Below are 25,452 nucleotides of genomic sequence, written 5' to 3'. Positions count from 1 at the left end.
CGCGCAGACCAAAATGCGCTTGCCGAGCACTCGGTGTCCGCCGCACACAACACTAACTGGGCAGAGGCACGTGTGATTGCACAAGAAAGGGACAAGAAATCACAGCTCTATCTGGAATCGATGATTATTCAAACAACAGCACATACGCTTAATCGGAATGATGGAAACTTGCCCCCAATCTATGCAGGTGCCTGGGTTCGCTCATGCGCCGTGTATAAACAAACGACGCAGCTACGTTATGCCTCATTGTGAACAAGGCTCCCGCGGGAGTGCCGAAATGTCATCCCATCCTTTCTTTTGGTCGGCGCCTTCTATTTTCATCATGTACCATCCCGACCAGACGAGTTTCTGTCAGACACTAGACTTCAAACAATATTGTGAGCATGAGCTGGATTTCAGCCAGCAGAATAGATATGACGGGATGAGATTAATGTATTTTTCATCTTAGGCAGTATGACAAGCATATATCCTTAACTTTCAGGTGGTGGGGGCGATAAAATTAAACCATCTGATTATGATATGACCTGACATTCAGCATGTGACAACTCACTTAGAGATCACAAGGTCATCATCGCTACATTAATTAAAGCTGTCAAAACAGAAGCAGTCTGGAAAATTGTTTGCTCACACACACTGCAGTGACTGCCTGAACATTCTAACATGTTACACATATTTTGCGGCCGCTGCGAACGCAAAGCCAATCGAGTCTGGGCAGCGCTCCGGAAATGAGCGGATTTTGTTTTCACAGAGCATCTTTAGACGCTAGCTACTGCTATCACGCGAATTTTCCTAGGCTACTATATATGAAACGTTATTCAATTAGTCTAAAAACTAAACAACTTTTCAGGATGCAAAAATGCTGCAGGCTAGGCCACACAGTTCTTAGCAGCACCCAGCTAGTCGATTTCACACATCTTGCTAGGGCACTCTTTTAAGATTACGGTTACAGGCACCTAGTTGCAATGAACTCTTACTTGGCATATCGTAACAGAAATAGAAAGGCTGCTACCTGCATTTAGGCACAAACACAAGGTTTGCGTTTACTTCCATAAATGTAAAAAGTCAGATAATTTTCACTCACAAACACGTTATATCAGTTTGGCTGATGAAGCGTGCTCCATATTATTCTGTCTGCAACTGTACAATTCAAGGTGCGGCCCACTGCCTCTGACCTGTCTCCAAGTATACTGCTGCATTTCTTTTTTCCTGACTGTCTGAATCAATTTGTAACTTTACCTTCAGATCTGTGATCGTGACCTTAAATGTTTCTTGAGTTTTACATATATGACGCTCGTGGTTATTACATATTACTGCAAATATAACCTTGTGTATTGGTTATTTATGTATGGTCTTTATTCCTTATATAGTCTTTAACGTGATTATCTTCACTCATTCCTAGATATTCTTATTCATTCACTGTCTGTATGCATTTTTGGCGTGTTCATTTGCTCTGTGTTGTGTAAAAATTGCTTGTCGCAGCTCCTGTTGCGAAAAGTAGCCCATGACATGGGTAGGTACCAAAGCCTCTTTTTTCATGTGCATCTAAAGTTTTAAAATTCAGAGATATCCTACAGAACTAAGTTATCTTCTAGCCCCCATGACAGAGCCGCACGCTACGGCGCGTACAGAGGATCCAGTCATGGGAGTGCCATGGAGATTTATTTTTCCGCGAACTTTTTCAATGGGCTAGCCATAGCTGCCGTGGCGTGCAGCCCATTTTTTTTTAAACGACTTCCCTAGGCTGCACTGCGAACTCCTATCCACACACCTTGCAAGGAAATGCATGCGTCTTTATCTCTTGCCCTTTTTTCCCCTTTCCTGGCACACGTGGGGCCTGTAGTGGTCGCCGCCTTGTGCTTGTTTGAGTTGTCACGCGATGGCGCTAGGAGCAAGGGGGCGGTGCCCCTCAGTGTGTATATATTCTGCCTGCAGGCATGAATCATGGTAATCATTCGTCTCTTCACTAATGGGATGCGGCTAACGGGGCGGTTATGGACGCGGCAGTCGGTACGGACGCCGAGCACTCCAAGGTCAACGTCGTGCGTGTCGGTACGCCCGGACTTCAACCCCCTCCACCGTTCACCTTCACAAGACCAGGAGAATGGCCAACATGGGTAGCAATGTACGAAGACTATGCCTTCGCCGCCGGCCTGAATACAGCCACCGACGAGGCGCAGGTGCGCATGCTTCTGTATTGTATGGGACCTCAAGCACGCAGCATCTTGCCGTCTTTGGGAGCTTCCACTCCGGAAACCCTCTCGTTTTCGGTTGTCAAGGATAAGCTAGCCTCGCATTTCGTGCACCCCGTCAACGAGATTTACGAAAGCTGTCGGTTCCATCGCCGAACACAGCAGCAGGGTGAGTCAGCTGACGACTTCTTCGCGGTGCTTCGCTATCTCGTAAAACGTTGCGGATACAAAAGCCCCAAAGTGGAAGACAGCCTTGTTCGGGACAAGTTTGTCGTGGGATTGCGGGATGAAAAGCTATCTTACCAGCTGTGCCGCTGCACGAAACTCATGGCGGAAGAAGCAGTGTCAAGCATGTCTGCATGAGGACGCTGAAAAAGAGCGTCTCTCCAGCGCAAGCTCACGCGACAGAACAGCTTTCGACAGTCTGAACGTCGACGTGGTGCGACGCAAAAAGATGACGGCATGCGCATCGTCACGCAGTGGCAAGCCAGCGCTTCTAAATGGGTCAGATTGCAGTTATTGCGGCCGTAGAATCCACCCGCGAAACGAATGCCCCGCACGCAAGTCTACATGCCATTTCTGCAGAAAGCAGGGTCGTTTTGCAGAAGCTCACAAGGCAAAGCACCAAAAAGAGCTGTTGGGCTCTATCGAACTTCACACGCTCAGTACGCATCGGGCAAGGTACATCGACCTACGCGTGGATGACCACCTTGCAAAGTTCATAATAGACTCGGGAGCAGAGCTAACGGTAGTTTTGCCTTCTTTCCTGGGACTGCCTCGCGTGTTGGATGAAGCAGAAGCCGAGGTATCTGGTCCCGTAAATCATCGGTTGCGCATGCTAGGAACTTTCCCTGCTACCCTGAAGTGGCGCAACAGAGTGACTGTTCAGACATTGTATGTCATCAAGAATCAGACTACCCACCTTCTTGGACTACCGGCAATCGAAGACTTGGGCGTCGTTCAGTTTTTGGACTCAGTCGAGAATGTACCGTCAACCCACGTCAATATCTTTCGTGGACTGGGGAAGTGCAAGAGGAATATCACATTCGCCTCTGTCCAGAGGCGTCCCTTTTCATTGAGCGTCCAAAGGCGAATACCCCTCCCTATGCTCGAGAGCGTGAAGAAGGAACTGGACAACATAAAAACCCAAGGGGTCATCCGGAAAGTGGACACGCCAACCACATGGTGTTCGGGACTTGTCACTGTGCCGAAGCCATCTGGGGGGTACCGGCTCTGTGTCGACCTGACGAAGCTTAACAAGGTCATCTAGTGGGAGCGTTACGTCTTGCCAACAGTGCAAGACATCTTAGGCCAGCTTGGTGGGGCACAAGTCTTTTCCAAGCTCGACGCAAGTTCCAGCTTCCACCAAATCAAATTAGGTCCTGAGAGTGAAGAACTGACAACGTTTATCACTCCCTTTGGCCGCTACTGTTACAGGCATCTTCCCTTCGGCCTCGCAACAGCGCCTGAATACTTCCAGCGCTTCATGTCAAGACTGCTAGAAGGCATTTACGGAGTCATCAATATGATCGACGATATACTAGTCTTCAGTAGGGACCAGCGTGAGCACGACCAAAGCCTTGATGACGCCTTGATGATGGTGCCTGCCAGCCTGAACCCCCTTCTTTAAAGCTGGTGGTGGTCCCTTATGTACACCAACCCTCCCACAACCTAAAAAATGTGGCTGGCAGGCACCGTGTGCCCTTGGTGTTATCAGCACCCAAAAAGCTATCTAGCTTGCCCTCGCATCATGGGTTGTGCCGGTGGGGGCTGCAACAAAAAACATGGGATCGCCTACACTAAATGTGCAATAGGAGTGGTGTACTGCATTCCCCTCTCATGTGGGGCTTCATACGTTGGCCAATCTGGCCGCTGTATTAATGACCGGCTATGGGAGCATGCCAAAAACATAGAAAACAAAGACACTAGTGCTAATCTCGTGCGTCACCTTGCTTCGTGCACGTGTAGGGCAAGGTTGGAGAAGACCACGATTCTAGGCAAGAGCGGCAGTGATAAGGCTAGGCTCGTTCTAGAGGCTTATTATATCCGTAAGCTGTCTGAACGTTGTGTCAGTGACACGTCTGTACACGTTTATTTATTGGAATGTGCCTTTTTAGATTCTTTTTTTGATTAACTTGTGCACATGACTGATGCAGTTTTTGTGCCTTTTCCACGTGCATGCTCGACATTCTGGTCCTATATATCCCCTGTCCCACAGCATGAATAAACAGTTAGTAGTAGCGCTCGTGATCCTGTTTTTGTGTCCCTTACTCTGTCCCTCGTCCAGAATTTTGCGCTTCCTAGTTTACAACATGTTATGAAGGCTATTATGGGCATTGCTATCCAGCTCAAGTTCAGCAAGAAAGCCTTCGTTTTGACAAGGTTCTGCAGAGGGACTACAGGTGATATTTTATATCTAATCCCTACTGGATGTACTAGCTATCCTAGCTACTATTATCGAAAATGCTCTTTGCTAAATGTTTTCTTTTGCGGTTTGTATGTGCAGGCACCATCACCGAAAAGAAGAAGACAGCTGTGCAAGTTGTCCAGGCCTACATCGGCAGGCGACTGCCTGCAGCTTGTAACTAGGGGGAGGCAGCAGTAAAAAGCGCATGGCTGTCGTGCTGACTGAGATGCCACCTGGGTCTGATCTCAATGCAGCCGCTGCCTTGAACCCGGGCCTGCTCCAGCAGTGGAACCTTTGATGAGGCGGTCAAGCCTAGATGAGACCCTACAGGACTAACTAATTGCTTCCGCGCAGCCTCAACCTGCCCGCATAGACCTGCAGCTTTTCGTTATGTTTTTAATAAATGTTCAAACATTAAACTTGCTGGTTCACTCATTTTCAATGCATGTAACAATGAAATGTTGCATTTACAAACTCACTGCATAGAAAATGGTTGCCAAAATTAAATATTTGTCACAGAAGGATTTGGCAGTGCAACACAAGAAATCCATAATGAGCAATGTTGGGGAACGACTAATGGGACTGGTAGCTAATGAGTGTGGCTGGATGCCTGTGATAAACAACCAGTGGATTAGCTTGGGTGGGCAATATTCGGTAGCCAGTGAGTGCGGCTGGGTGCCTATGACAAACAACCAGTGGATAAGCTTGGGTTGGAAATATTGGATAACCGGTGACTTCGGCTGGCTGCCTGTGATGAATAATCCAATGAGGAATATTGGATGGCTAATATTGAATAGGCAAGGAATGGCAATGAAATCATTCAATAAGCTTGGTGAAGGGTGGTAATTTGGGCCTGTTGGTTCATCACAGAAAAGGAAAATATGCAGCGCAAACAAAATGCATGGATGACAGAAGAAAGACAAACCCAGCGCTGACACTACCAACTGAAAACAGTTTTATTTGCGCATGCAATAAATACCGTCGAAGGAAGACAAGATAAAACACCAAGTGATTTAGCAGGACGCAAAACAAAAAGGAAACCAAAAAAGGTCGGACACTAATCTAGGAAAGCGAACTCAAGATTTCAGGTATGACAATTCTTTCTTGAGGAGGGCGATTGGTGGCGTACTGACGCAGGTCTCTCCCCTTTTGTCAATGACGAATGCCTCGAAGATTTCTCTTGCTTCTTTCTCTTTGCACCTGCGTAGAACGCGTGTTTCGTGCAGCTTTGACTTACAGAATAACAGCGCGGAAAACGGGAACTTCAAGGGTAGAAAACACAGTCCTGTGTTTTCTACCCTTGAAGTCCCTGTTTTCCGCGCTGTTAATTTTTAAATATGTACTCTTGAAGTCCCGTTTTCCGCGCTGTTATTTTTTAAACATGTATCGCCAACTCGCCCGCCTTGCTATCGTGTTGAATTTGGTTTACAGCTTTTGCATTTCTTGCGGTGCAATGGAAAATTCCTACCTGTTCCAGTTCTTATTGAATTTTTGTGTTCACAATACCACACGTGCATTCCGTTTCACATCGGCTAAAGAAGGCTGGGAACGGTGCTGGCACCCGAGTCATGTTTTCTGTACCAAACAAGCTTGGCGGCCTTTGCCGAAAAGTGAACGACAAAGAAAAGAAAAAGATGTTATGCGTCAAAATACATGAAACCTGCTTTATTGACTGCAAGACCGGAGTCGTTTATGAGATTCCGGTATCCTGTGGCCACACGTACGTCGGTCAGGCAGGTCGTTGCCTCAATGACCGGCTGCGTGAAGATGCAAATTCAATGCAAAAGCTGTAAACCAAAGCTGCACGAAAAGCGTGTTCTACGCAGGTACAAGGAGAAAAAAGCGAGAAATCTTTGAGGCATTCATCATTGACAAAAGGGGAGAGACCTGCGTCAGTACACCATCGATCGCCCTCCTCAAGAAAGAATTGTCTTACCTGAAACCTCGAGTTCGCTTTCTGAGATTAGTGTCCGACCTTTTTTCGGTTTCTTTTTGTTTTTCATCCTGCTAAATCCATGACGTTTTATCTTTTCTTCCTTCGACGGTTTATTGCACATGCAAATAAAACCGTTTTCAGTAGGTAGTGTCAGTGCTGTGTTTGTCTTTCTTCTGTCGTCCGTGAGTTTTGTTTGCGCTGCATATTTTCCTTTTCAACGAGCTTGTATGCCATTACTGCAGTAAAACTTCTTTTGGGTTATTTGGTGCATTTTAAACCTGGGAAAAGGAGCAGTGCCAAATCATGCAACCACACACGAAGAAAGGACAAGACACAAGCACTCACTAACAACTGAATTTTATTGAAGGAAGTCACCCCTTAAAGATAACAGCAAGCCCAAGCAAGCAGCAAGACATGAAAAACTCGAACGTTAGCTGCTTCTAAAAAGCCTACCTCTGTTGCAAAGACTGATAATGAGGGAGTGCTGATGCAAGTGTAGGCACAACTCTTAATATAGTAAGCTTCCAGGCTAGCCCGCGCAGTCTTCTCGCCACTCTTACCTAGAATCCTGGTCTCAACCAAACGAGCCACGCATCCTCTACACTTACTGGCTGCCATTACTGGCTGCTACGAAGCCAATGTAGTCCATTGGCTCAAACACTAGATTGGCTAGCGCCCCAGTCAGATGCCATTATAGGCCATTATTGGGGCCAGTTTTCCCCTGTATTCGACCAGTGGTGGGTCATTACTGGCGTGCTGTTTGGGATCTACTTGCCCATAGCTTTCACTCTCTAACCAGGTTCAAGAGAAATTAAACAGCAGCTAATTTTTTGTTGTTTTATTAATGCAAAAGCATTATTGTCTATGTTGCATCAGTAAAAAGTGTCCGTAAATTCTGCCCGCAAGATTATATCATTCTGTAGAGATAAAAGTGCAAAAGTTAGATTGTGTTAGGTAGTGCATGAGCAGACGTTGAAATGGGTAAAGTTTGGTTGATGAATTGTAATTAGTCAATTTCGCATTTCCGATCTTAAGCAGACTTCAGTGCAATCCTGTAATCTTCAGCAATTACGTATTTACTTGCGTAACTTGCGCACCCTCAATTTTGCAGCCAGAGCTAAAAAGAAAAACCGTTTACTCGCATATTTTGCGCTCTCTGGTCCAGACCACCAGGCTGTACGCGGGCGTGCGCAGGCAGGCTTGGAGAGATCGGCGCGGCTGCTTCGCCGTGTGCGGCTGCAAAAGGTGCTAGTGTCAAGGGCACGATATGTCCATAATTTAATTGGCTCACTAGCGCCGGCAGTTGCTTTCCCAGATGGACAGTTGCGCACGCACCCGAATCCGAAACTACCGAACCGTGTGCTTTTCGGTGCCACTAGTCAGCCGGGCGGCGGCATGCAAGGGCGCTGTTTTATCGACGATCTCCTTTGCCTCCCACTGCTGGCTTTGCGATTGCGCATTTATTGCTTTCTGCTGCACACACGCCAGCATGCAATCATGCGGGGAACTACATAACATGGGGCGGGCGGATTTGGAGTCAATTTTTTTTTTTTGCCAGCAAGGAGTGCGAGATGAGAGGGGGAGGCGTGTATATGCGGCAATATACAATATATATTGCATGTTATGACCTTCATAGAGTTTTTTAGAACCTGTTTGGAAAATTTTCGCGTAATTTGTGCACCTCTTTTTGAAGCCTTAATTTAAATGAAAAAAGTACGCAAATTATGCGCATAAATACGGTAGTTTCTTATGCAATGCCAATCTCTCACTGACACCTCTAACCCCAAGGCAAGACGGCAGGAAACTAGCTACAAGACAAATGTTACCTTGCATTCGCCCACTCGACTGCCTAGACTGCGCACAGAATCATGTGACGCCTCATCTGCCTTTAAATGACTATCTTCCACTACTTTTTTTTTCGAATTTCCACAGATACTGGCTTTCTGGCACACCAACTACAGATTTAAAACTCTAAGTTATGCTTTGCCTACCCTGCTTAACCAGTTCGACCGACAAATTCTTCTGATCGTTTTCCCTCACACAAACAAATAAAAGCTCTATTTTTGAGAGTGACTATGATAGTGTATGTAATCTCTATGTTTCTATAGGGGACCGCAGCTTCGCATGGGGGTGCAGCACGTGCCAATGAAAAGCACCTTCTCCTGCCAACTCCTCTCTGAGTAGCTGTGTCAGTAGCACGCTTCCTCTTGAAACTGGCCAGTTGTGCACATGCTTGCACGTTTTGGCCTACCTGCAAATCTTTTTGCACAGTCACGTGCTTTTTCCCTCGTGCTTGAACGCTTACGGGCTTCAGAGATGCGGGTAGCGCTCGTCCTGTCTTCTTCTATGTCTGTGTCCTAGTTATATGTGCTAGTCTTTTAATTAATGATGACACACCAACTAGCCCAGCTTTCCGCTTTGATTGACTTGATCAAAGAAATAGTGTACAGTGAAATTTTTTTTTTGCAACCACCTTAGACTTCAATCAACCAAATGATCAGGCAGGCTTTCGTAACGGATATTCCACAATAGATCATATTCACACTATCAATCAGGTGATAGAGAAATGCACAGAATATAACCAAACCCTATATATAGCCTTCATTGATTACGAGAAAGCATTTGACTCAGTGGAAACCTCAGCAGTCCTGCAGGCATTGCGAAATCAGGGTTTAGAAGAGCCTTATGTGAAAATACTGGAAGACATCTATAGCAACTGCACAGCTACCATAGTCCTCCATAAAGTAAGCAATAAAATTCCAATACGGAAGAGCATCAGGCAGAGAGACATCTCGCCAATGCTATTCCGAGGAGGTATTCTGAGGCCTGAATTGGTAACAGTTAGGGATAAGAATTAATGGAGAATACCTAGATCTGGAATTCACTGATAACATTGTCTTGTTGAGTCCCTCAGGAGATGAACTGCAAAGCATGACCAATGAGTTATACAGGCAGAGCAGAATGGTGGTCTAAAGATTAACATGCAAAAAACCAGAGTAATGTTCAACAGTCCAGCAAGGGAACAGCAGTTCAAAATTGGTAGCGAGGTGCTGGAAGTGGTAAAGGAATACATCAACTTAGGGCAAGTAGTGACCGCTAATCCGGATTATGAGAGGGAAATAACTAGAAGAATAAGAATGGAATGGAGCACATATGGCAGGTTCTCTCAGATCATGAATGGCAGTTTACCAATATCCGTCCAGAGAAAAGTGTACAACAGCTGTATCTTACCGGTACTCATCTACGGGGCAGGAACGTGGAGGCTAACGAAAAGGGTTCAGCTCAAGTTCAGGACAATGTAGCGAGCCATGGAAAGGAAAATGTTAGGTGTAACGTTAAAGGGACTGTGCCAGAAATTTAAAGTCGCTTGTAAATGTTTTCTATGTTTAGAAATGATGCTAATGAGCATTCACACCAAGCATAAGTCTGCGGAACTGAGCCGGCAATTTATTATAAATTAAAAAAAAACGTGTTTCTTAAAAATTCGCGGGCCGATTGGTGTGCTCGTAGTGACCGATTTTGGAACTAAAATCGTGGAAGAAAGACGTCACTGTACCATGACGTCGCCAGGCCACCACACGCTGTCATTCGCTGGGGCCACGGCAGCCACAACGTCACAGGCACACTTCCGGTAGCCATGAAAATCGTCTGCTTGTGCCGCCGCGCGACCCTCTCGGGCAAGTGCGGGCCAGGGCATTGCCTTCGCGCATATGGTTTCAATTTTCCTCTGCCGTCTCCTTCTGTCGGGTGTTCCGGAGCCACTCGCACGGCTCTTCGTGGGCACGCATAGGGCTCGATGCCCATCACGGCCGTAAGAGCGAGCAGTCGCACCTCGAGGTCCGGGTTTATTACTGCTAACTACACCAGACGACAAGCAAAGAAACCCAACGCGCGCCGCAATCCAGGAAGGTGAAGAGAGACCAGAGAGATGGCGCCAAGCCGCCGACGCTGCTCCTGGGGAGCTAGGAGCGACAATCGAAAGTTGCAAAGCGAACGTCATCTGATGACGTATTTAAAGGCGGGGCCCAGTCCCAGACCTCTTTTCTTTATTTTTGTCTGGTGCCCCGCATATACGAGTTGAGGGGGGAGAGGAGGAGCGTAATTTTTAATCGTCTATATCTTCGTTGTTATTGATGCTAGCTTAAAAATCCTTGTGTTGGGGTGACGAGTGATGAAATGCCTATCTCTCGTCTGCTTTATATAATCTCAATCAATTTATTGCATAGTCCCTTTAAGAGGCTGGAGTGGACAGAGTGGGTGAGGGAACAATCACAAGTTAATGACATCCTAGTCCAAATCAAGAAGAAATGGGCTTGGGCAGGGCGTGCAATGCGAAGGCAAGATAACCGCTGGTGCTTATGGGTAACTGAGTGGATTTCAAGAGAAGGCAAGCATAGCAGGGGGCGGCAGAAGGTTAGGTGGGCGAATGAGATGAGGTGGGCACTGCTGGCAAAGGAGAGGGTTAATTGGAGAGACATGGGAGAGGCCTGTGCCCTGCAGTTGGTGTAGTCAGGCTGATGTTGAAGATGATGATGAATCTTTATTTGAACATAAAATAAAATGTATTTGAGGCGATATGTGAGGCTGAAAAGAGCAACAAAAACACACAGGAAATGCGTTTACCAGCTGCTCGATTATAGTTGACAGAAAAAAATGCTCGTTTGTTTAATCACCATGACTGAGATAAGCGGTTGGTATATTTATTTTAATGCTGATATACAGCGCACGCACATTCAAATTTATTTGCAGAGCCATCGCTCATATGCAAATGCTCATGCATGAGCAAGAAAACATTTTTACAACTTTTTTCTAGATTTTTTTTTACATACTGTAAAGTAACTTCACCGGGTGACACACGTTGGAACACTGAGGCAATCATTGACCTTGCCTTAAACGTGTCTGCATAACACAGCTGTTAATGTCAGTCTCCCAAATAATTTTTTGCATTACCTGACCGGTGGAGGGCTTTCCCGGCACAAAAAAAAAAAAAATCAGATTGATTAGCTACTAAACACTGCATGCTTATAGAATTACAGCAAAAACTGGCCAGAAATAATATTTGACATGCAACACATCAAACATGTTACACAAGTGAAAAAGCTAACTTGACCCTGCCCACAGGAGTTACCCAGGCTTGCCGTCTTTCCTTCTCAGCCATTTCATACCCAACAATTCCAGGCAAAAGAGTTTTTTAACAGGAAAGAGTTTATGAATGGGTTTCTTCACATATTGCAATATTTCACTATAACAATCAATATATCTGCAGATGTCCCGTAGACAGACCTGCAATTTTTTTTTTGCTATCGTCAAAATCGTTCCCTTTTGGTTTTATATAGCAGTCTCAACTGCTCGGTGCGAGTGATGGAAAAAATTTAAGAGTTTGCTGCACATTGGAAGGATGGACCATTACCTTCAATATTTCCATAACAGTACCTTAAAATTTCCAAGTATTCAAAATTTTTGTCCAACAATGTAGGACATGTCCAGGAAATCGGTAGAATTTCACAGGCAGCTCTTGGCCCTTAGTGTTCAGGGAACTATTGTGCAACTTTCCTTCCATGAAGAAACGAAAGAATTTCCTCCATGACTTCTCGTCAGCCATGTGATATACATGCCCGAAATAAAAAGCCTTGAATTAGGCTTGCAGTCCACAAAGCTTCACCCCAGCACCACCGCAGTGATCAAAGCCCATAAAAACGCCTGATCAGACGCACAGGTTTTTTTTCTTGCCTTGTTTGGGCTCGGCTAGCTCGGCGATATGGCCCAAACCACCGAAACTCAGTTGCCACACGCATCAGAGCACACAACACGTGCTGGCTTGTGCGCCATTCCCCTTTCACACTTTCCTGCCGGCATTCTAAACAGAACTGCCTCAGTGCAGCTGTGTCTTGGCAGCACACAGTGCGAGCCACCGATGCTCACGCTCCAGTCAAAAACACATGGCGCCGTTACATCCGCGCAGCATCTTGGTGCACTGCCAAGGTCTGTGCAGTGGATCGCGCCAACGTTGACAGCACGAAACTGAGGGACGAGCAAAGAAGAGCTAACGCCCAGAAATGAGTTTTAACAAATGAGGTGCAGTGTCTTGCTTCGCACACAACCGTCAAAAGTGTACTGGAAAGGGGCAGAGGCCAGTGCTGGTGATTGTGGAACCCACAAAAGCAGTCCGCAGAACCCAGTTTGAGCACCCGTCTTAAAACAATAAAATAACTTATCTCACTACCACACTGCTCCCCGGTGGCAGTACAACACATATTCTGTTCACTTTCGTTAGTTCAAACTTGAGTTAATTTGAAATGGGTAGGCATCCCTATGGAATTTTAAATAACAAGCTTTTACCATACACGTGTCAGCTATCTTGGAAGATAAGAGCATATAAAGCAGCCGTAAAAGCAGAAAAATGCATGAGGCCGCAAACTCTACTCACAAGAAAAAACCATATTTGAGTGCACTGTTGTGTGTGCCCACCTGCAAGTCGCTGTGCAGATGCACATGCAAAAAGATGAGATGCAAACTTACTCACCGATGTCCACAAATCGGTCGTAGACAAGCCTCGTGTCAACAAAGTAGCTGTAGAAGCGCGGGTTGGCTGCCCCGAGCAGATCCAGGAGCACCAGCACCTCCTGCACAAGTTGACATTAACGAACTCTGTACCATGTCATCATGAAAACAACCTGTCTCACTGCTCATGCTCATATGCCGCCCACACAGGCAACCAAACTGACAACCTTGTGCTGTGGCTTGTGTGACGAATACAGCCACTGCTGTTGTGTCCCTGATGGAACACAATAGGTGCGGCTGCTCAAGCAATCAGTAGCCCTTAAGCTTGTCAATACGAAGACGTTTCGGCTTCCACACGGAAGCCTTGATCACTGGACGGAATCACCTCAAGCATCTTGCGTATGTAGGCGGGAAATTGCCTGCGTTGTGGTTAAGGGTTCTTTCTGTTGTTTGAATTATCAGGAATTCCACATATCGACGTGACAGCCAATACTTTTTTCTTGCGATGACTGATGCTTCTTCCCAGGCTATATTGTCCGTCGTGGCTTCCACGTGTTCCGCAAGCGCATTAGGTGCAATCTTCTTGTTCCTTACGTCGTTCTTGTGGTCCCTCAATCGTCTTTCGAAATTCCCGCTCTTGCCGATATAGCAGTGGTCGCAGTCTGCGCAGGGAATCTTATAGATGATGCCAAGAAATTTCTCTTTCTTAATCTTGTCTTTGACAGCCACCAGCTCGTGCCTCAGCTTGCACGCAGGAACGTGAGCGACGTGCACACCATAAGTGCGCAGAACGCGTGCCAAAGACTCACTCACACTCGGCACATATGGGATAGCGACTCGGGCTCGGCAAGGAGGACCAACTGATTCTGATGGACGTGATGACCGTTGAAGAACGGAATCCACGAAGTGATTGGGGTAGCCGCATTCACTCAGTTCTCGGCGCACTTGCCGTAGGTCAGCAGCCCGATCTTCTAGCATTGGGCAGATGTTTTTGGCACGTTGGATGAGAGAAGCCGCGACGAAGCGTTTGTGGAAAACTGGGTGAACAGAATTAAAATGAAGATACCGGCCTGTGTGGGCTTTCTTTCTATAAACTTTGAAAGAAAGGCGGTAGAAGGCCGCGCACTGGCTACCTTCAAACCGCACCCAAAGGTGTTTGTACGCTACATTGATGACTGCTTCTGCATTATCAAAAGGGATGCGTTAGGTGCTTTTACAGATCACATCAATAGCATGGAAGATTCCATACAATTCACTGTAGAGGAGGAGGCTGCTCGCCGTCTTCCTTTTCTGGACATTTTGGTTGAACGCCATCACAACCGACTGTCTTTCAAAGTTTATAGAAACATTACCCACACAGGCCGGTATCTTTATTTGAATTCTGTTCACCCGATTTTCCACAAATGCTCCGTCGCGGCTTCCCACGTCCGACTTGCCAAAAACATCTGCCCAAGGCAAGAAGATCGGGCTGCTGACCGATGCCAAGTGCGCCGAGAACTGAGTGAATGCAGCTACCCCAAGCACTTCGTGGATTCCGTTCTTCAATGGTCATCACGCCCATCAGAACCAGTTGGTCCTCCTTGCCGAGCCCGAGCCGCTATCCCATATGTGTCGGGCGTGAGCGAGTCATTGGCTCGTGTTCTGCGCACTTACGGTGTGCACGGCACTCACATTCCTGCGTGCAAGCTGAGGCACGAGCTGGTGGCTGTCAAAGACAAGATTAAGAAAGAGAAATTTCCTGGTGTCATCTATAAGATTCCCTGTACGGACTGCGACTACTGCTATATCGGCAAGAGCGGGAATTTCGAAAGACGATTGAGGGACCACAAGAACAACGTCAGGAACAAGAAGATTGCATCTAATGTACTTGCGGAACACGTGGGAGCCACGACACACAATATAGCCTGGGAAGAAGCATCAGTCATCGCAAGAGAAAAGAATTGGCTGTCACGTCGATATCTGGAATCCCTGATAGTTCAAACAGCAGAAAGAACCCTTAACCACAATGCAGGCAATCTCCTGCCTACGTACGCAAGATGCTTGGGGCGATTACTGCGACGCACTTAAGCTTTGTGCTTTGGGCTTTCCGTCCAGTGATCAAGGCTTCCGTATGGAAGCCGAAACGTCTCTGTGTTGGCAACTGCCTTTGGTCGACGTTCCTTTCTTTATACATGAATCACTAATCTGCTGTGCTTACTGTCCTCCCCACCCACTTGACATCACGCAATTTTTCGGGGAAGCCTCCTACACAACTAGACGACACCAAGCAGCATTCCTAGACCTGGTCTTCACCACGAACCTGTTGCTAATCTTTCGCTGTGAGTTGACCTTCCTTCAAAATTAAAGCATTTCATGCTTTGCCTAAATATTACCGCTATGCAAAGATTCAGCAAAATGGTTGCAGCACATCTATAAAAACTTCTTGCACCATGGCCCTTTCTCAGGCTTGCCAGAAGAAATGGATGATCTTTGGCTCCATTTCACAAGTAGTGCCCCTTCTAACACTACACACACGAGTTCTTTCCTGTCCCTGCGTGCTGTTGCGCTATTTTGTATGTAATGTGCTTCCAACAAGCCGAAAGGTATGACTGACTATGACCGTGCATTGTGCCATCCTCACTTTGTGTTTTGTTTTAAGGGCTGGGGCACGTGCAAACGTAATGCTGGTATCGGCTGAAAATTACTGTCATTTTTACTGTTGTAAATCAGACATAATTTCACCAGCGAAAGTACGAGACACCAGGAGAAGAAGAAGAACACAGGACAACGCTGGACTAACAACTGAAGTTTAATTGAGAAACGGCCAACCAAGGTCACCAGAAGACGCATGCGTATCAACTTACTAAAAAAACTAAAAACAAATACATATATGGCAATTCACCAAGGAGTGGATACACGCTCCATATCTGGCAAACAACAAAAGGCACATACTTTGTCTATCAAACTTGCATGCGCACACTTCCTCTTAGGAAATTAAATTTCTTGTTAGTGAGATGAAAAGACGGTGCACTGACGCATGTGTCACTGTCTTGCAACCTAATATGGCAGGCCTCCGGGATTTAATTTCCTAAGCAGGATTTAATTTCCAAGGAATTTAATTTCCTGTGCTGTGTTTGTCTTGCCTAACTGTTTGCCTCTTTCTTTTGTTCTATTGAAGTATAAATCCCAAACTGTCACCTTATTGGACTTCAGTCCCTACTAAGCTCCATGCATTGATAACCGAGGCCGTAATAAAGATTACCCATTGAAAGATGAAGCTATTCAAACAAGCCAAACAGACTCCGATGATGTCTAAGGCAAAATCTCTCCTCTGAGGAACTAATTCTTCATATGCCCCAAAACTTGCACGTCCACTCTGTCCCTCTAAGATATTGCAATGTCAAAAACTATTTCGGGCATATGTACTTTCGCAAAGAAAATAAAAGCCCGAGCTTTGTGTGTTCTCAAGACACACAATTAAAGACCACAAATCCATCGCTGAAATTTTTAGCACTCATTTCCACTGGAGTCAAACCTCAGACCTCCAACATCCACTTGCATCAGCCCTCCCAGACGCCCCCACACACACACTCTGCTGAACCTACCTCCTCCTCGTCAAGGTGTATTGTTGGGCAAGTTGGCGAGACATTCTGTAGGAAAACAGCGCAAAAAACACAGGACAAGAAAGATAGACAGACTCGAGCACTGACTAACAACAGAGTGTATTTAGTGCGAGAGCGCAATAAATACACGGATGCAATGAAGTGAAGTAGCAGTCACTGACCATAGTCGAAAAAAGAAAGACGTTTCGAAACCCGTACGGGTTTCTTGTTCACAGTGAGCAGGACAAGAGCGGTGGCGAATTTATATCCGGAGAATGTGACGTAAAGATCTGGCGTAGATGCCTGGCATGGGGCCAGCGTTCTTGTTTAATGTTGCTTGTGATGTTTGGATGAATAGCGATTCCAGCAGAAGGCGCGTCGTCAGGTTTCTTTCCTTAGATAAGAAGGAGGCATTGCCCCAGTCAATCTGGTGGCCAGTGTCGTGTGCATGACCCGCCAGCGCATTTGTGGCATGCGTTTTGTTTTTCACATCACGTTGGTGGTCCTTTATGCGTCTTGAGAACTTCCCTGTCTCACCGATGTAGGCATGATTGCAGTTCAGGCATGGTATTTTGTAGACGACTCCTGGAAACTGCTCATTTGGTAGTCGGTCTTTCACATTCATTAGCTGATTCCGCAGCTTGCTGACAGGCATGTGGGCCACGCGTAAGTCGTATTTTGAGAACACACGAGACAACGCTTCGCTGATACCAGGCATGTATGGAATGCCTGCTCGTGTTCGATACGTCCTACAATCAGTGGTAGCTGGATGTGCAGCTCGTTCTTGTAGCTTTGATATGAAGCGGCTCGGATAACCGTTGGCTGACAGTTCTTCGTGCACTCTTTTTAACTCCTTTTCTTGATCTTCTCGGCTTTTGCAGACACGTGTCGCACGTTTGGTCAGTGATGTGACGACGGAGGCTTTGTGCGCAACTGGATGATTTGAATGAAAATTTAAGTACTGGGCTGTGTGCGTAGGCTTTCTGTACACAGAGAACGAAAGGCGATTGTCCCTCCGCTCGACCAGGACATCCAAGAAGGGAAGGCGGTTTTCTTGCTCAAACTCGGCCGTGAACTTCAAGCTTGGTTCGACACTGTTTAGTTCATGTAGAAACCGCGACGCGTCCTCTTTCCTTAATATGCAAAAACAGTCGTCGACATACCGGTAGAAGACCTTGGGTGCTGGAGTGAAAGCATTCAATACCTTGTCCTCTAGTGCTTCCATGACGAGGTTTGTTGTGGTGACCGATATGGAAGTGCCCATCGCAGTGCCTTGGGTCTGTCTGACACGCTAAACCTGACAAGCTAATAACGTCTGTGGCTGAAAAGAATCTACAAAAGCTACTGGATAGCAAAAGACCGCAAAAAAAGCATGCAGAGCAGGGTGCTGGTGTGGTTGTAATTCCTTATGTACATAATGTTTCATACGGCTTAAAGAAAGCGGCAAACAGATATGATGTTCCCCTGGTGTTTACCGCACCCCGGAAATTAGTGAGCCTTTGTCATAAAATGAATAAATCAAGGAAAAAAGTAGGAAACACATGTGGTATTGCACACCAAGAGAAGTTTGTAGATTGTGCCACGAGCATAGTCTACAAAGTTCCCTTGTCATGCGGCATGAGCTGCATAGGTCAATCAGGCAGATGTCTAAACACCAGGTTGAAAGAGCTCAGTATTAGCTTAGGAAAAATAACGAATCCTGGAAACCTCGTCCCCCATTGTGTAAGTGACAAATGTTCACCTTACTTTGAACAGACTACAATTTTAGCTCGGGCAAAGGACAAGAAAGAAAGAGAAATAAAAGAAGCCTTTGAGATATGGGAGGCCGGTGAAGACGAGTGCGTAAGCACACCCTCGGTGCTGTTATCAAGTGAGGAGTTAAATCTAACCAAGAAATGACGGAGCGTGCGACACAGCCGCTGGCAATGAATTGATTGTTTCAGCATGTGCATGAAATGTATTTATGTACCCTCGTACCAGAATAAATCTCAGTTGTTAGTGCGTGCTTGTCCTGTGTTCCCCGTTCCAGTTGTTGATTTTGCTAGTGTGTAGCGCGTTATTCACACCAACTGAAAAAAGTGGCTAGCAGGTATGAAGTACCGACGGTGTTTTCAGCCCCAAAGAGGCTAGGCCAGCTGTGCTCACATATGGCAAAGCATGAAGGCAGGAAAAGCGGTTGTGAGAAAAGGCACATGAAGCCTTTTGTTAAATGTGCGAAAGGAGTGGTTTACAAAATACCACTGACGTGTGCAAAAGGCCTATAGTATAGGCTAGACAGGGCGCTGCATAAATGATCGCACTGGTGAGCATGAGCATTTATTAGGCGAGAGTGCAGGGTAGCCAACCGGAACCCCTTTCTGGTTAACATCCCTGTCTTTCCCTCCTCCTCTTTATCTATCTATCTATCTATAAGGACAGCAGTACACATTTTTCTGGACATTGCAGAGATTGCAAATGTCGTCCAGGTCTTCATGAGATAGATTCTTGGCAGGGGCAGAAGTGCAATTGCATGAGAAATTTTGGAAGCGTTTTTGTAAAGAACGATAGCAATTGTGTAAGTGATGTGTCAGTGGGATTGTACAATGATGAGCTAACATTTTTGAGATCTGTCTTTTAGGGTATGATGAGTACACACGTATATCAGGGCTTGTCATGCATGTACCTTGCGTACATGCGGTAGTCTTTTCTGTATTCAGGGGTTCAGCCTCTGAATAAACTAGTTGATAGTTGGCGCTCGTCCTGTGCTATGTGTTCTTCTCTTTTGTGTTGTGGTTTTAGCGCAATATAACATGGTTTCTGTACACGATCGCCAACTACCCCAACAACAGCTCTTGTTAAATAAAGAACACGAAGTAGAAAGCCAGAACCAATTAGTCTTTCCACCTGACAGCTAAAACTTCATTTAGTTTGATGTACACAGGATTTAGTGAGGGCACTCTTGAAGCATGACCTAACAATTCTTTTTTTAACAAGCTTCAAGTGTGAGGAACTGTACGGGAGTAATGAATTATTTCCCCTAGGCTCGAATGGCCAGCACACACTGCAAGGAGGAAACTGTAAGCTCAAATCCAGGAATCTCATGTTGTCATTTACAGGGATCTCATAAGTTATATCTAGAGGAGCAAGAGCATTGGAGAAGATAGCACAAACTTAACACACTTCCATGCTGAAAACATCACGGTCACAGGCAAGAAAAACTAGACGGTCATCTATATAACGACAAACTTTCGCCACAGCTGTGTCTTTAACGTGGCCTTGTAGTGCTCTGTCGTGCATTGCTGAAAAGAAGTCCCTGATAATTGGAGCAATAAAAGACCCTACACATATGCCAATCTTTTGGACAAAAAATTTGGTCTCCCACTCTGTAAATGGTGTTTCAAGGTCGACTAGAGTAGAACTTTCAGACGGGCTAGTTGGTACATCTCTATTAAACAGCGTACGCTAACAGGATGTACACAGGAAACTTGGAGACAGAGGAAAGAAGCGCTTCTTTCCTCTGTCTCCAAGTTTCCTGAGTACGTCCTGTTAGCGCACGCTGTTTAATAAGGTCGACTAATGATGATTATAAAAAATTACCAATTCACATGCCGGCTGGGTTTTGAAAACGAATAGCTTCATGTTTTTCAATGACTTCACTAAAGCACTCTAGTGTTTGTCATGGGGTATCGGGGAGTACAGGCTCACGCCAATAGAAAAAGCATGCAGTGGTTTGTCATGGTAGTCTTTTCGGGTGCTAATTGCTGCATCAGGATTCTTATCATGAAAAGGGTTCTAACTTATAGCTCTGTTAGCTTTTCTTGCAGAAACTTCCCTAAACATTTTTGCCAAGAACTTTTTTCGGACACAGTAACATGAAATGGAACATCAGTTTAACGTATCTTGGCCGCAAAAAAACGTGGTCGAACTGAGTTTCTTGCAGTTATTTATCGAAGAGAAGAGCTTGTCTAGGTCATACTGCTTGCATAATTTTAAATAATTTTAAATTAGAACACACGAGACAACGCTTCGCTGATACCAGGCATGTATGGAATGCCTGCTCGTGTTCGATACGTCCTACAATCAGTGGTAGCTGGATGTGCAGCTCGTTCTTGTAGCTTTGATATGAAGCGGCTCGGATAACCGTTGGCTGACAGTTCTTCGTGCACTCTTTTTAACTCCTTTTCTTGATCTTCTCGGCTTTTGCAGACACGTGTCGCACGTTTGGTCAGTGATGTGACGACGGAGGCTTTGTGCGCAACTGGATGATTTGAATGAAAATTTAAGTACTGGGCTGTGTGCGTAGGCTTTCTGTACACAGAGAACGAAAGGCGATTGTCCCTCCGCTCGACCAGGACATCCAAGAAGGGAAGGCGGTTTTCTTGCTCAAACTCGGCCGTGAACTTCAAGCTTGGTTCGACACTGTTTAGTTCATGTAGAAACCGCGACGCGTCCTCTTTCCTTAATATGCAAAAACAGTCGTCGACATACCGGTAGAAGACCTTGGGTGCTGGAGTGAAAGCATTCAATACCTTGTCCTCTAGTGCTTCCATGACGAGGTTTGTTGTGGTGACCGATATGGAAGTGCCCATCGCAGTGCCTTGGGTCTGTCTGACACGCTAAACCTGACAAGCTAATAACGTCTGTGGCTGAAAAGAATCTACAAAAGCTACTGGATAGCAAAAGACCGCAAAAAAAGCATGCAGAGCAGGGTGCTGGTGTGGTTGTAATTCCTTATGTACATAATGTTTCATACGGCTTAAAGAAAGCGGCAAACAGATATGATGTTCCCCTGGTGTTTACCGCACCCCGGAAATTAGTGAGCCTTTGTCATAAAATGAATAAATCAAGGAAAAAAGTAGGAAACACATGTGGTATTGCACACCAAGAGAAGTTTGTAGATTGTGCCACGAGCATAGTCTACAAAGTTCCCTTGTCATGCGGCATGAGCTGCATAGGTCAATCAGGCAGATGTCTAAACACCAGGTTGAAAGAGCTCAGTATTAGCTTAGGAAAAATAACGAATCCTGGAAACCTCGTCCCCCATTGTGTAAGTGACAAATGTTCACCTTACTTTGAACAGACTACAATTTTAGCTCGGGCAAAGGACAAGAAAGAAAGAGAAATAAAAGAAGCCTTTGAGATATGGGAGGCCGGTGAAGACGAGTGCGTAAGCACACCCTCGGTGCTGTTATCAAGTGAGGAGTTAAATCTAACCAAGAAATGACGGAGCGTGCGACACAGCCGCTGGCAATGAATTGATTGTTTCAGCATGTGCATGAAATGTATTTATGTACCCTCGTACCAGAATAAATCTCAGTTGTTAGTGCGTGCTTGTCCTGTGTTCCCCGTTCCAGTTGTTGATTTTGCTAGTGTGTAGCGCGTTATTCACACCAACTGAAAAAAGTGGCTAGCAGGTATGAAGTACCGACGGTGTTTTCAGCCCCAAAGAGGCTAGGCCAGCTGTGCTCACATATGGCAAAGCATGAAGGCAGGAAAAGCGGTTGTGAGAAAAGGCACATGAAGCCTTTTGTTAAATGTGCGAAAGGAGTGGTTTACAAAATACCACTGACGTGTGCAAAAGGCCTATAGTATAGGCTAGACAGGGCGCTGCATAAATGATCGCACTGGTGAGCATGAGCATTTATTAGGCGAGAGTGCAGGGTAGCCAACCGGAACCCCTTTCTGGTTAACATCCCTGTCTTTCCCTCCTCCTCTTTATCTATCTATCTATCTATAAGGACAGCAGTACACATTTTTCTGGACATTGCAGAGATTGCAAATGTCGTCCAGGTCTTCATGAGATAGATTCTTGGCAGGGGCAGAAGTGCAATTGCATGAGAAATTTTGGAAGCGTTTTTGTAAAGAACGATAGCAATTGTGTAAGTGATGTGTCAGTGGGATTGTACAATGATGAGCTAACATTTTTGAGATCTGTCTTTTAGGGTATGATGAGTACACACGTATATCAGGGCTTGTCATGCATGTACCTTGCGTACATGCGGTAGTCTTTTCTGTATTCAGGGGTTCAGCCTCTGAATAAACTAGTTGATAGTTGGCGCTCGTCCTGTGCTATGTGTTCTTCTCTTTTGTGTTGTGGTTTTAGCGCAATATAACATGGTTTCTGTACACGATCGCCAACTACCCCAACAACAGCTCTTGTTAAATAAAGAACACGAAGTAGAAAGCCAGAACCAATTAGTCTTTCCACCTGACAGCTAAAACTTCATTTAGTTTGATGTACACAGGATTTAGTGAGGGCACTCTTGAAGCATGACCTAACAATTCTTTTTTTAACAAGCTTCAAGTGTGAGGAACTGTACGGGAGTAATGAATTATTTCCCCTAGGCTCGAATGGCCAGCACACACTGCAAGGAGGAAACTGTAAGCTCAAATCCAGGAATCTCATGTTGTCATTTACAGGGATCTCATAAGTTATATCTAGAGGAGCAAGAGCATTGGAGAAGATAGCACAAACTTAACACACTTCCATGCTGAAAACATCACGGTCACAGGCAAGAAAAACTAGACGGTCATCTATATAACGACAAACTTTCGCCACAGCTGTGTCTTTAACGTGGCCTTGTAGTGCTCTGTCGTGCATTGCTGAAAAGAAGTCCCTGATAATTGGAGCAATAAAAGACCCTACACATATGCCAATCTTTTGGACAAAAAATTTGGTCTCCCACTCTGTAAATGGTGTTTCAAGGTCGACTAGAGTAGAACTTTCAGACGGGCTAGTTGGTACATCTCTATTAAACAGCGTACGCTAACAGGATGTACACAGGAAACTTGGAGACAGAGGAAAGAAGCGCTTCTTTCCTCTGTCTCCAAGTTTCCTGAGTACGTCCTGTTAGCGCACGCTGTTTAATAAGGTCGACTAATGATGATTATAAAAAATTACCAATTCACATGCCGGCTGGGTTTTGAAAACGAATAGCTTCATGTTTTTCAATGACTTCACTAAAGCACTCTAGTGTTTGTCATGGGGTATCGGGGAGTACAGGCTCACGCCAATAGAAAAAGCATGCAGTGGTTTGTCATGGTAGTCTTTTCGGGTGCTAATTGCTGCATCAGGATTCTTATCATGAAAAGGGTTCTAACTTATAGCTCTGTTAGCTTTTCTTGCAGAAACTTCCCTAAACATTTTTGCCAAGAACTTTTTTCGGACACAGTAACATGAAATGGAACATCAGTTTAACGTATCTTGGCCGCAAAAAAACGTGGTCGAACTGAGTTTCTTGCAGTTATTTATCGAAGAGAAGAGCTTGTCTAGGTCATACTGCTTGCATAATTTTAAATCTTGCACTTAAGCTTTGCAAGGCTTGTTTTTCTACACTCCCTACATACCGACATGACGGCATCAAGTGCTATTTGGATGAACCTATGCACTTGATGCCATCATGTCGGTATGCACAGAGTGTAGAAAAACAAGTCTTGCAAATTGTAATCTAAAGGCATCAAAAACCACTTGAAATTACAATGATCAACAACCAACTAGCCCAACAAGAAGTTCTCTTGAGTCTTGCAAAGTCTAAGCGCAAGATTAAAAAATTATGCAAGCAGTATGACATAGACAAGCTCTTCTCTTCGATAAATAACTGCGAAAAACTAAGTTTGACCATGTTTTTTTACTATCAAGACACATTAAACTGATGTGTCATTTCGTGTTGTGTCCAAAAAAGGTTCTTGGCAAAAATATTTAGGGAAGTTTCTGCAAGAAAAACTAACAGAGCTATCAGTTACGATCCTTTCCATGATAAGAATCCTGATGCAACAATTAGCACCTTAAAAAGACTACCATGATAAGCCACTGCGCGCTTTTTCTATTGGGGCGAGAGACCTGAACTCCTCGATACCCCATGATAAAGCTTCTAGAGTGCGTAAGTAACATCACTGAAAAACACGGAGCTGTTTGTTTGCAAAACCCAGCGGGCATGTGAATCGGTTATTTTTTAGAATTGATAATTGGAATTGTATGTATGATATTGTTTTTAGAATTGTCATTAGCCTACCTTGAACCCACGTTTACAAAGTGGGGAGGTCGAATTTTTATCTAAAAGAAGGGCATGTGTATAGGATCTTTTATTGCTCCAATTATCAGGGACTTCTTTTCAGCAATGCACGACAGAGCACTACAAGGCCGCGTTGAGGACACAGCTGTGGCAAAAGTTTGTCCTTATATAAATGACTGTCTAGTTTTGCTTGCCAAAATGATGAACTCAGGCAGCACTGCAACAATGTTGGTAATGCAGATTCTCGTAATCTTAGTACCCATTGCCGTGATTGCAAGTGCACCCCGCAGTTCGAAAAGTGCCGAGTTGCTGCAAGAAACAAAGATCAGCTGTGTCGATAAACAATAGAGGCCACAGAACTTAAGAAGCAGGGTGATTGCTGTGGAAGTGCTCTGTTGACATCTTTATCGAGAAAAGAATTTTGTTTCTTGAACTCGTTAACTTAACCATTGTTGTCTTGCAGGGTTCCTGGTGCACGAGTATGCTCACTGCAGTAGTTGTCATTCATTTTTTTGGTTACATTATGTGTATTTATATGCAAACCGTGGCAAATAAGCATCACTTGTTAGTATAGCATTCGCTGTGTTGTGTCCATTTCTACTCTTCCGTCTGCTCTCTTCTTGGGCGGTGTGCCGATGCGCTGCTTCATGTCCATCACTTTGCATGTGCACGCAGAATGAAACGAATCTTCGGAGCATGTGCGCATTGCCTCTTCTTTGCAAACAGCAGTTTGGCTCAAAACATGCTAGCTCTTGCAACTGCAGTGTCGTTTTCATTGCAACAGAGCCGCTATTTGTAACACACAAACAACATATGCACTGCTTGTCCCGTGCCTTTTTAACCCCAC

General features: G+C 45.3%; 1 protein-coding gene across 13 annotated transcripts in view; it reads right to left on the bottom strand.

Annotated features, from left to right (window-relative positions):
• The window catches only part of LOC144132266 (glutaminyl-peptide cyclotransferase-like), a 237,140-nt gene that overhangs the window by 56,705 nt on the left and 154,983 nt on the right, over window positions 1-25,452 (bottom strand). For all 13 annotated transcript variants that reach the window (XM_077664576.1, XM_077664571.1, XM_077664573.1 and 10 more), the window contains one exon: window positions 13,056-13,155. In XM_077664576.1, coding sequence (XP_077520702.1) covers window positions 13,056-13,155 — 100 coding nt within the window. The remainder of the gene's footprint in view (window positions 1-13,055; window positions 13,156-25,452) is intronic.

The sequence above is a fragment of the Amblyomma americanum genome, chromosome 5 (assembly GCF_052857255.1).
Source record: "Amblyomma americanum isolate KBUSLIRL-KWMA chromosome 5, ASM5285725v1, whole genome shotgun sequence".
In the NCBI taxonomy this organism is placed as follows: domain Eukaryota; kingdom Metazoa; phylum Arthropoda; class Arachnida; order Ixodida; family Ixodidae; genus Amblyomma; species Amblyomma americanum.
The sequence above is the reverse complement of the archived record's forward strand: the minus strand, read 5'-3'. Positions and strand labels throughout refer to the sequence as shown.